General features: G+C 43.1%; 1 protein-coding gene across 4 annotated transcripts in view; it reads right to left on the reverse strand.

Moving 5' to 3' along the window:
* Positions 1–12,967, reverse strand: part of epha8 (eph receptor A8) — a 127,433-nt gene that overhangs the window by 18,216 nt on the left and 96,250 nt on the right. For all 4 annotated transcript variants that reach the window (XM_046075936.1, XM_046075935.1, XM_046075934.1 and 1 more), the window contains exons 6-9: positions 11,882–12,037; positions 11,260–11,685; positions 7,879–8,003; positions 2,866–3,028 (exon numbers count right to left, since the gene is read on the reverse strand). In XM_046075936.1, the coding sequence (XP_045931892.1) occupies positions 2,866–3,028; positions 7,879–8,003; positions 11,260–11,685; positions 11,882–12,037 (870 nt within the window). The remainder of the gene's footprint in view (positions 1–2,865; positions 3,029–7,878; positions 8,004–11,259; positions 11,686–11,881; positions 12,038–12,967) is intronic.

The following is a 12,967-nucleotide window of genomic DNA, read 5'->3' on the forward strand; positions in this document are numbered from 1 at the left end:
TTATATTATTATTATTATTTCAAGTAACTATTTCATTAAAGTAATCAAAATCAAATCAAAATCAAATACTGGTCATTCATTGTTCTATGTGGGGGGGTTCAGAGGTGCACAGGAAGACAGAGTATGAATGTAGAAAAACCTATGAGAAAAACAGTGGAATCTTGACTACGAACGAACGCGATACGAAGTGTGTGAAGTTCATGCAAAGTAGTATGTTGTAAGCTGGTGTTTTAGACTATCCACTCGACAGTCTTAGCACAGAATACCATCCTGCGTACGTTTTGGTGAGAAGTAAAAGACCTTTCTGCTCGAAATGTATCGTACAGTTGTTCGCATGTGTATGATAGCTCGTTTGCTGACAGTGTTTTGTGTTAGCATTCATTAGCAAAGTGAATGGACTCTTAGCCACTGTATAGCTAACTCAGCTGCATACTTTTTGGCCTAGTTCACTGTTTTCGACGTGAAAACCCTGAAGAGTTATCTGAAAGTTACAACTGCAAAGTCAAAGCTCAGAGTTCTTCAGAACGAAGGACACCGACCATGCCAGTTTGGACGCATGCTTTCAATCCTGTTCACCAGCAGAGACCGAGAGACTACAGCTGCAGAGCGCGGGACAGACCACGCCATCTTTGGACACCTGCTTGCCCTTGTTTTGCTGGAGACCGGGAAAGACTGTTGAAGTCTGCACAGTGGACTGAACTGTTACCTAGGGTAAAAACTCTTTCATTCTTTTGCTCCTTTGAGTGAAGTGGACCCACAGTTTAAGTATCGTCGCTCTCAAGCACCGACACAGGCCTCCAACAAAGTTTGGGGTTTTATATTTATTTTTTAATATGCTGGCTTGTGTGTGTATGTGTGTGCGCTTGGTGAGTGTGGGCGCACTGAGGTAAAGCTGAATTTGAACTGAAGGTAACTGATTCATATTATTGCGTTATGCTGGTATTCAAGAAAAGGGATATTCCAAAGAGACTGAAAATGTATTTTATTGTTTATGTTAAAATTGCCAAAGTAAAGTGGGTATTTATTATTTCTAAACTAACCCTGGTGTGTCACTTTATTATTACTTTTACCAAAGGTATATGAACACATAAGGTAAATATTGGTGTTTTGTTGACAAGGTGGTACATTTATTTATTTATTTATTTATTTTATTGCAGTAGTGTGACTAGTGTGACAGAGCTAATAGACGTTAGATAAACCTAGCCTAGTGATAGTGGTGTTACAAATTATTTGAGATAAATACAGAAACCCAAGACATTTAAAAGTGTATAGAGACCGAAGATAAAAAGACGCTTATTTTAAGTATTCAGTTAGTTTGATTTAAGAACTCATGTGTACTATAGAATTAACAATAGGCTAAATAAAAACTTTCACAATAAATACATAAATATATGATACACAAATATATTTACTCACCAATCAAAATGGTGATAAATTAAATTTAGAAATTTTTCACATCCTGTCTATCAACAGCCACATCATGAGCATCTCAGCATCCACTGGTTATGTGGAAAGGATATTTTCTAGAATGAACAGGTGCTCTGTGAAGCTCATTAGGAGTGAGCTTTCGATCAGTCCTGTTCATAGTTTTACTGTTTGAAAGACAAACTGCTACTCAGTGCTGCGCGAATAGTGTATATCTGACAAGAAAACATTTATAAAAGGAAGTAGGCCTAACATGATCAAATACAGCACACAAGGCCTACTACTTCTGGTCCACTGATGTCCATGGAAAATCCTTTGCAAAAGGACTAGAGCTGTCATAGCTGTGTATTCAGCTATGACAATATGACCACTAGTCCATCTATAATGTCTATTGATATCAATCTTAATACTTTCCTGAAAATGTGTTTTAAGTTATGATTTACCACCACTGGCACACTGGCCTGTGGTTACCAGGTCCCAGAGGGGTGTGGCCCCCGCAGTGGCAGGCGTCCCTTATTTTTCTGTAGTGAAGTTGGCAACCCTGCCCTCTGAATATCCCTAATATTTCAGTGATATATTGGTCTGGACCAAAGTGGTGGACCGACCAACAGCCACCCTGCTAGCATGGCTAATTTCAGTCTGATTACCAGGTTAGACGTAAAGCTGGTTCCTGTTAAGTCTCACACAAGATTGTGTATAACTCGGCTCTCAGAATGTACATGACTGTTTGCCGTTGGGTAACGAAGGTTGCTCAGTCTGTTTGTAATAAACTTCAGAACCTATTGTTTACTCAGCATGTAGGCTAGTGGGATGTTTGCAGTCCTATCAAGAGGAAGAGAGTCAAGCTCCAGTGAGCAGCAGAAGGAAGAGAGACTATTAGTCAATGAAACAGCACAGGGATTTCCAACCAGGCAGGAGGTTGAGCTTTGCAGACCTAGAGACTTCTCTGTGAGTTATCTGCCAAATCCCCTATTAGGAAAGAAAAATGTTCTAATAAAAGGGTTTTTGTTAAATATTCTAACTTTCAGTGTTGTACTTGCCTCAGGTGGACAGACTCATGAAGACTTCTATCCCACCCCAGAACTGTGTACAGCAGTTTGAAGCTTGGATAGGCTGCAGTTTTGCTGACAGGGGTGACCCTCTAACAAAGCGGAGATCAATAGAACAGAGGGATGGACTGAGGCGGTTATCTGCCTCACTGACACCCAAGCCTCTTTAGCCCTAGACCATGCTGTGCCGTCTAGCCTGGCTTTAAGAAGCTTTCTCTGCCAAACCTTTTAACACAACAAACAGTTTTCTTACTAGACTTTTTCCCACTGTATTAAACAACATACAACTGCTGAGGGGTTCCCCTGGCTCACGACAGGCGGGAGGTTCACTGCTCCATTATGCCCTCTTTCTGTTTCTCTGTTTCTTATAGACTGTCATACACACACACACCTGCTTTCCCAGTCTGGATCTCTACATTCTGGCTGAAGCGTCCGCAGCCTGCGGACGTTCTAGCTCGGACCTGGAAGATGTACTTGGTGCCCGGCTTCAGCCCTGACACCCGGGCGCTGGTATTTTTAGACTTCAGAGTGGAGTAACTCTGCTCTTCATTATCCTGTAAGAAAAACAGCCACATTTAAAGATTAGGTTTGGGGAGAATGACATGCTGGTCAGCTTATGAGCTCACTGCGTTTCCCAATGAAAACATAAGCTCTGCTGCTCCATATTAACACGTTATAAATAGTGGTTTATTATACAGCATGTAATGTCTGATGGGAGACTTGATGCATTTAACAAGTCAAAACATAAACTCAATACATATGATGTAGCCATGTACACAACATTGACATGGAAACATCTTTTAAATAGTTGCTTATAACACATGCAGCGGTTCCAGAGCAACATTATCATTCATGGAGTCATGTCTCTGTCCACCAGGTCAATGTAATGTAATGTAATGTGATGTGCCAACTCATGAGGGAAATATTTGTCTCTTTATCTGCTAAATGCTTCACCATGATCACCAGCTAGTCTCTAACTGTGTCAGTCTGTCTGTCTGTGTAATGTACAGTGAGTTTTTAGGGCTTTTCTATGAAAACAGCCGCCTGCTGCTGCCGAAAGCAACACTACGAGAGCGGTGAGAGTGAACCAAAACAGTAAATGTGTGGGCTGGACAGATTAACAACTGATAAATTCACTATACCGCTCTATAAAATCGAGGGGAGCTGCGGATATAAATATCAATTGTAGCCGCTTCAAATTGAGAAGCCATGTATTAATGCACTGTACCAAAATGTTTGGGGTTGGGTGGGAAGATGATTTAAATTTGTCAACTGTCAGGGATTTTGCTGTTTCACTGAGCCGCCAATTTAATATCTCCGTTTGTATTAGGTCACTTTGGGTAATGTTACAGATCAATGAGCAGGACTGCTTTATTGAATTTTTATGTGATTTCTGCATCCTAGGATGAAGTTGCTTGATTTGGCAATAGGGGCTTATCGGCTAGAGTTTAGCTCTGCCTCATCAGTAGTATACAGCGATGCCAACTCACACTTTTGGTGTAAGACAACATTACAACAAATGTCATGCCAAATAAGAGGAAAGCACAAAGCCACTCTTTAATAAAAAATGATTGTTTTAATGTGATAAAGGCGGGTTTTAACTTACCAATAAGCTTCACGTCTTCGACACGTCATTGAATGTAATCTGGAGTTTTGCAGAAACATCAATACTGATGTTTTCTTTGGAATAGGCATTACCCCCAAGTATTTCTACAATTTATGCGCCTTTCCTTTCAGTTATTAATTAATGACTCTCATCACACAACAGCAACATTATTATGTGTGTCTCCAAATTGAGAGAGGTGCTGTGGTTTTATCAGTTATTTCAATTTCCTGACATGGCGACAGGGTCTAACATTAATTAATGTTCTGTGTTTTTTTACACATCAGACTGGTAAGTTTAACAGTAAAATCGTGTGGAATAAAGCAGCCATCCTCTGGATGAGTCCTGAGCTCCATCAGAGCTTTCAGTAGTGGCAATGCTACATAAGAATAATTATAAACTGACCTCAACGTCACTATTTATTGAAACACAACAAGGCAAGAAATAAAAACAGGTCTGCCAACGTATTTAGGGTGATGTATTACTTTTCCCTCTAGTGGAATATGACCATTTAGACAGTTATGATTCAATTCATCCAAGGTTTGAGTTATCTGTCACCTTTTGCTTCTCACAAATTCTGATTTAACCCTTGTTCATCAGAGGCACAGATACAGATAAAGCCCTCTACTGGACTCTATGGGTAATTGCTCTCGAGTCTTTTGCTCCCGCCTTCTGTGACAGAGCCCCCAAGACTTAGGGAATGGTCCAGGGCTGGGCTGCCTCTTGACACATGGAGAGCTTCCAGAAAGAACAGGTGCTCTGAGGCCCGTAACCACAAGTTCTCCTCCATCTTCAACAGAGATGGGGACTGGACTCGACCCTGCCAGGTGATGTAGGCCACTGTGATATGGTTGTCGGCCCTCACCAACATATGCTTCCCCTGAACTAGGGGTTTGAAGCATTGAAGGACCAGAAACACTGCCTGAAGTTTGAGCAGGTTGATGTGTTTTCCCCTGTGGGCCACACAACAACTACCACCCTCCCCAGGCAGGTAGCCCTTTATCCTGTCAGGGATGAATCTGAGGTCATTCAACCCAGAGGCGTTCCTAATGATATATGAGGTGGAGACCCCCAATGACGTAGGTCGTCCTGCACTGATGGGGGATCTATCACCAGACAGTGCTTGTGCTTCTTGGCATGTAAGTGATCTTTGTATACGATGCATGTGCAGTAACGGATAAACTGAAGCCAACAGCCCCAGCACTCGCATGACAGTCAGTGCTGTCACCATCGCTCCCAGTCGCAGCTTTTGACTGCACGCAGCCGGGCCATGCATCTGGGCTCCAACAGGAACACCTGCAGCTTGGTTGAATCAAGTTTGACAGATGTTCCACCTTTTGGCATGCCTGGGGGGTGCTCTTTTTGATTGCAAATCCCAACCTTGAGGTGAGGTGAGGTGTAGGACCAACTGTGCTCATGACCTTCATGCCCTGATTGCACAGCCGTTGAAACACTACATCGACACATTTACTAGCCGACCGGTAGCCTGTTGTACTCGTAGGCTATCCCCCGAAAAACTAAGCAGAGAATGTTCTGTTTTGAAGTCACCTCAACATTAAAGTATGCATTCTTCAGGTCGACGGTGGTGAGCCAGTCACCTGGCTGCACTAGTTTCAGTAAACTAGTGCTAGCCCCCACATCCTTTGTTAAACCCCTTTATTCTGTCGTGACCTGGAAGAACAAACACCGCCTTTCCTGCTCAGCTCAGTCTGAAGGGGAGGGGGGATGCTAACTTAGCGCTAACAGGCTTCACTTTTTCAGCAGTTGGGGAAACAACAGACTTTTCTTGGTCTTGAGAAGCAGACACACTGTAACAGATACCGTACATTTACTGCCAGAATATTTTCCTCCGCTCATGTTTACCGTCACTTTCTGCTGCTTGGACAATCAAACACTCGCTACGCACCTCCTGATTCCTAACAGGAGTTACGCTGTTATAACCGCATCTGTCACATAGATGTTTTGTACAGAACGAGGAGAGGAAGCTAGCCAAGCATTGAGTGTTGCCGTGCTCCCACAGTGTGCGAGTGAAAACATTTGTAGCGCATAGTTAAATTATCGTTGGAAATTTTTTTAGCGGCGGTCATGATTCAGCATATAGGGGAAACACTGTGTATAGTCATTAAAAAGGGAATAAAGTTCAAGGAACATGTTCATTTTCAAGTCTTGATTAACAACAAAGTTCCTTATTATCATTGTAATTGCTATCCTTATTTTTATCTGCATGGTGCAGCATCTTTGCAAACTTAATTCAGAGATACTTCCTAAGTGTGGAGGTAAAATGAGTTCAACAATAGGTGCAAGGTGCATCCAAACAGCAGAATAAGTAAATCATTCATGTGTCCTTAGAAGGATAAGAGCCTAATTATGAATAAGTGCTAGGTACAGAAATAAGAGGCTTTTTTTGTCTTCATTATCATCCTCAGCTGTGTGCTGCTGCAGCGGACGCCACCCTCGCTGTGACTCATTGTTGTTTAGTACAGTAGTATAGAAACCTTAAGAGAGCACATTGCTGACTTGTCCACTTGAAATCCCCCACAGGCGTCTCGCCCCCTGAGCAAGGCCAGATTAAGACACCAGAGCAAGAGACGAGCTAATCCTTCAGCACTCCCCACACCATCCTGCTTGTTTGGCTATGAGACCGCCTGTTCCCAGGCTGCTCCCTCTGCAATTAGCTGATTTCTATCATCACACACACATACATTTCCTCACCCAAACACTCTTGCACGTACACATTCACACACAGCAATTAGCTTGTTGCAAGGCTTATGCGCCTGCCAGCCGCTTGCTGTCACTGTCACTTTTGCTAAGTTGGAATCCACACCGTCTCATCCTCCTTCTTGCTCTCCCTCTCTCGACCCCATTTCCTTTCAATTAGCTGAGCTGCCAGCAGGATCTTTTTCTTGGATTAAGTTATCCAGAGTCTATCCAAACGCCACTCCTCTGCATTCCCAATATCTTGACTCAGCTTAGTCGCAGCCCTTTGAAGACAATAAGCTTGTGTTCTCCAGGTATAGCTAGGACTGTGTCACTTTTTTTCCTTTCATAAACTGCCTGAATAGTTTGTTAGCTGTAGAAGAAAAGAATATGTTGACACAACCCTAAAACAAATGACTGCAGTATTTGGGTTTTTGCTTTTACGTGCAGTTCTTAGGTGATACAGATGCAGCAGTTAGTGGAGTATCTTGATGTCCAACTAGGGTTGGGCTGACAGACATCACGACGTTGGCGGCATTGTGATTGTAAAACCCCTGCCCCCCAGCAAAAAAAATCTTATTATTGTTTTTAAGTATGCTTTGCACCTGCCTTGGAAATCGCTTCCCCCCACACTCCGACACACTCACACACACCTCAGGTAAACACCCCGGCTTGCCCCGCCTCTTCTCTCTCTCTCTACCCCTCCAGTCTGCTCTATTTTCTCCATCAGCAGTCATCTGAAAGACTGAGAACTCGTCTTTTTTCCGTATATTTCCACCTGCGATCCGTTGGCAGCAGATGACCCGCACGAGGGCTTGTTAATGACGTAGCCTATCAAACAACTGAAACCAACATCTGCACCCTGTGTGTTCACTGCTGCGTGCATAAAATATCCAAGCGACTTGTATCGTAAGTTAATAGTCTACAATTTTTTTTTACCGAGTGAAGTCTGTGCGAGAACACATGCACATAAGACGCCCGCTGCCTGCTGCCCCCCGCGCGCGTGCGCGCTCCCGATGGCATCGTCCATCACGATGTTTCATTGTAGACATTGTCCAATTTTGTACACATCGCCCAACCCTATATAAGTATTTGATGTCGTACCTTCTCATAGTATTTGATGTCGTACTCCAGGATGACTCCGTTGGGCTGGTCGGGTTCATGCCACAGCAGAGTCACGCTGTTCTGACTGGTGTTCTCCTGGCGGATCGCTAACACTTCAGAGGGGGCTGCACAAGAAACAGGATAGATTACTGCTTTGTGAGTTCAAGATGTGGCTCCTCAGTAACTGCCACATATAATAAAGTAATGAGATTACCCTGCAGTGAAGTCGTGTTGATGCAGGAACTGTTGCGTTTCAGGAAATACATTCAGACCAGATGATGACATGATTGATTGTACAGTAAAGTGACTTTTTGACAGTAACATCAGTTAGTGCAGACTTTATAAACACTTTGCTAAGGGTTCATTCTGGCAGATGACATTGCCATGTGGTTTCAGTTCCAACAAGAAGTATAAAATTCCACGTTCTTTTTCTGATCTCTAGCCTCAATTGGCAGGACAATATCATTTGTCAGTGCTGTCGGCAGGTATGGTGATCAGTCTCCAGTGTGAGTAGATCCAACAACCCACACTAATACTTTCTGCAGCACTATAACAACGTCACGCTACTTTAGACTTTGCTTTTGAGACACCAAATAACATCATTTTCATGGCCACAAGAGGTCTTTGTCAATAAATGAAATGTTGTTTTAGACATGTAGATGAACAAATGGTCAATACTGTCATTTTTCTCAGGACAGTCTCTTCAGTCCTGTTCCATGCAGACCTTGGTGCACTGTGGAACTCTAGTCTGAATATTAAATAGACTACAGCAATGTGAAAACACCTGAAAATACAGTGAAATCACAAATGAAAAGAGGAATTAATTGGCGAAAAAAGTGTAGCTCAAGGTCAACAAAGTCAGTGCCACAGACTTCTGTGAGATCATGAAAATAAATCTGAAGCAACCTATATGAACGAATCATGGAGCTATGTATGAAATGCTGAGGTCACAGATGGGGCTAATTTAAAGCTGGTACGGTTCACCTGCTGTAGGATGATGACCTCAAAGATCTCTTGTCTGTCCAACATGTTCATTTTTATTCGCTCTTCTCAATGACATCTTTTCTATTCAACTCTAAGGTCTACTGGAAACTCTATATGAGTCAGTCACTATGGGTGGTGCTACCCTGATGGCAGGCCACTTTGGGAGTCAACTTTAACACTAAACCCCTGAAGCAACCCAACTGACCCAAATCAATCTATTCCTTTATTTAATGTTTGAGGAACATTATCTACATCAAAGTAAATGAAATACAGATAAAGTTGGCATTATTTGTTGTGTTTCTACAGTCATTATGGGGCACAGAAGTGTCAGAGTTGGACATAAATGTTTGCTGACAGTGGCAGCTACTCCAACTAGTACTTATGGAAACAAAGTGCGTGTGCCACAACCTGCTTTTCATTCTCAGCACAAAATATCGTTGAGACAGCACTTTTCTTTCAAAGATTGTTATTTTGGCACTTTTGCTAAACTTGACAGTAAGAGTAAGACAGCAAGAGGAGAAGAGGAAGATGTGTGATGAAGGGCTAAGGCTGGATTCAAACTCAAAATGATGTGGCTGCAAGTCAGCCATCAACATGCCCAAGGGCAAAGTCTATCTTTTACTGTTTAAAAGATCATTTCTGTGCCATTTCTCTTCTTTTGGATAATTTACAGTGAGTAATTCAAGGTCAGATTTGAACCCAGGACATCACAGTTACATAGTACGAATAATACGCTATTCCAGATTCCCAGCCGAGTGAACACATCCTCTACTATTCAACCATTGTCCTGTCTAAAGTCTTTAGGCATCTTTTCACTACAGGAACCAACAACTTGGAACCTGGAACTCCATGTTACCTGAACCTTTAAAACCTGCTAGGTAAATGGACTGTACTTATAAAGAGCCTTTACATTCACACACTGATGGAATAGCGGGATTGAACCACTGACCTTCTGATTAGCAGACAACCACCAGAATATTATAGGAACATGTCATTGAAAAGTCGACACTGCTTCAGATATACACCACAGCAGGAATTGTCCCTGATAATGACTTTCTTTCATGTTTACAGGTAATGACTTTTGAATGTCAGTATCATCCCTACTGTCTGATGCACAGCAATCATTTCTGAGGGAAAATTAAATGTAGCAATGTAGCATTTGGTGTGTACAAAATAGCTCACTACTGACAGCATTATATGGGTTTTACAGTAGTTACACAACTTTTTCTCTAAAAACTATAAAGCTAGGTAAAGCCGAAGAATCAGGGGCTAATCCTCTGTAGGTTCATCACTACGAGTGACTCCTTTTACGTCGTCACATGGTTTCACATTGTCATTTGATACATTGTTAAATATTGATAATTGCCGCTTTAAACTAGGAGTGTACTCCATGCAACAAGTTGTCAGCAGAGATGGGAGGATTACTTTAAAAATGTAATCCGGTACTATATACTGTAAAAAAGATATATAAAAGTAAGTAGAGATGTATAAAAGTAATGTAATCTGATTACTTTTAGTTACTTTGGATTACTTCAATAGCAAATAGAGTATCAATAATGCATTGTCTGCTCAGTGTATTTAGAAACATACAATAATAAAGGGAATGATAGAGGGGAGCATCGCCTGATTGGGAACCGTAGCCGGGCGAGCGGCCTACCAAACCCCACTTAGCAGCAACAGGGAATCCAGTACTGAGATGGTTTACACAGAGCTTCTTGATGGATAGTTCTACTGTTTGCTAAACCGCTAACTGTAGCCTATCTGCCTGTATCTGTGGCTGGTTAGCTCGGTCGGTTAGCCGTGCTGCTAGCGGTTCCCCGGGTAGCCATGAGCCAAACCCGACAAGAAAACCACTTCGGTACTGTTTTCCCAGTGGTCAAAATGGCCTCTGTCAGTCTTGGAGGTGGTGCCTGGTCCCAGTCCAGCTGCTGTGTTCACTCACTGAGAGCTGAATCACTCAGCACAGAGTGCAGAGTCTGCACGTAAACATGCATTCGACGCTACTGGCTACTGTAAACACCAATCAAGGTCTGCGACACATCCCTCCCTAGCTTTGTGTTTTTACAGAAACACGTAGATATACCATAGACTGTATATAAAAACAACATCTACAGAGGCAAATAGCACTACGTTTCCTGTTTCATGGAAACTTTCTGCCTAAAGTAATCCCTGTGTGTAATCCCTGATTTTACAGAATGTACCTGTAATCTGATTACGTCTATTTTTTCTGTACTGTAAAGGAACACAGTTACATTTTCTTTGTAACCTGAATACGTAACGCCGTTACATGTAATCTGTTACTCCCCAAGCCTGGTTGTCAGGTTCCATAGTGGAAATGGCCTATATGCACCAACGCCTTCATATTGAGAAATTGTATGGCAGTGTTCCGAACCCTACCTGCCTGGTTCGTTGTGATGTTGACCAAGGCATAAGGTGATGGCTCATTGCTCATGTGCGTCACTGCATTCATAGCCAGGATGCGGAAGGAGTAGTTGGTGTGAGCCACCAGGTTGAGCACCGTCACCCAGGGCTCCGTCAGCCCGGTCTGTCGAGGAACAAATCGAACTGCTGCAGTGCCTGAACGCTCCACCATCCCTCCTCCTCCTGCCCCGATACTTGCTCCTCCGCCTGCCTTCCCTCCACCGACGCCTCCCGGGTAGGATGCACAGTCCTCACAGGGCCATCCTTCCCCTGAGCATTTCTGACACAACACGCTGTACTGCAGGTCACTGCGACCCCCGGTATCCAGAGGGCGATCCCATTCTAAATTCACAGACGTCCCATTGACCGAGGAGATGACACTTACTGGAGCAGATGGAGGGCCTGCAGAAAAGAAAGACGGAGGTTTGAGTTCATTCAGAGTTTTGATCACGGTCTAAAAAGTAAATTGGATTTTTGAGGTATAGAAGTTTGGCACATCATTCTGTAGTTGCGGGTGTGTGCGATTGTGTGTATATGTCTTGGAGGCGTTCTTTCCTGTGGGATTAGGTGATCTTGTGTACCATGTGTTTGTGCTTACGGGAACATGGAGCTGCTGGTGGGTCATCTGCCGCACGATAGTAGTTGGAGTCGCAGGGGCAGGAGAGGGCAGCTCTGGTCTCTGAGTGGCTGTGTTGAGGACATTTACCACACAGCCCATCGCCCGCCACCGGCTTATAGAAACCCACCTCACAGGCTGCAGAGAGAGAGAGAATAAATAGAGTAAATAGAGAGCTTGCAGGGAAGGGCTGTGCTCTCCCATAATCACTCAGACCATGATAAAATTGAGAGAGTGCAGCCAGAAAGGCATGAATCACACTCCTATAGCAAGCTGTGCATATCAATGCGGCTTCAACTTTTTCAAAACTGTGTCATCTCCTTCAAAGCATTCATTTTGGGACATAACCCACCCCTTGCACCCCTCCTCCAAATCTATGTATAATTACAGGCCTTGTAACCGTAGAGACCGTGGAGCAGGGGAGATGAAAGTCATATTTCTTTCTGCTCAGATTTGGGCTGAAAAGGCTCTGCACTGTTGATACTCCCAGTGAGACCCTCAGAATCCAGACCGTGTTTCAACCTTATTCAGCTCCTCTGATACATATTCACTTTTAACTCTGCACTGATTAATAATGGAGGGGGCCCTGATAAATATATTCTCTTTCCAAGCGGTTAATAGGCTTCTGCTATGGTAAATGGGGCAGGGGTAAACCTCGCATACACTCAGAAAGCAGCAGCAGACACCAGCATGCTCGCGTTTGCTCTTCCTCACAGGGTAATTCACGCTTCCCCAGAATGCTGAGTGTTAGTTTACAGACGCAGTGTTTTTCTAACCTTTCCTTGTTAAGTTTATAGAAGACCATTTTAGGTGCTTAGACTTCAAATGTGCTGAAAGAACCATGAAATTGGATAACCAACATGAGTGAAATTTTAACAAAGCGAATAGTTAAAATGCATTCTGGATTACTGGCTGAGACATTTTTAGATGCATTTGGAAAGGAATAAAACCTCTTGCTTTTACCTGAAAAGTACATATGCAAATGTTCACTATGACTGCACAGAAACACACATCGACACACACAACCTGCATGTACAGTTCAACCATGTGATTGAATTTTATGATAGC

This window comes from Micropterus dolomieu, linkage group LG18 (assembly GCF_021292245.1).
Source record: "Micropterus dolomieu isolate WLL.071019.BEF.003 ecotype Adirondacks linkage group LG18, ASM2129224v1, whole genome shotgun sequence".
NCBI classification, from domain to species: domain Eukaryota; kingdom Metazoa; phylum Chordata; class Actinopteri; order Centrarchiformes; family Centrarchidae; genus Micropterus; species Micropterus dolomieu.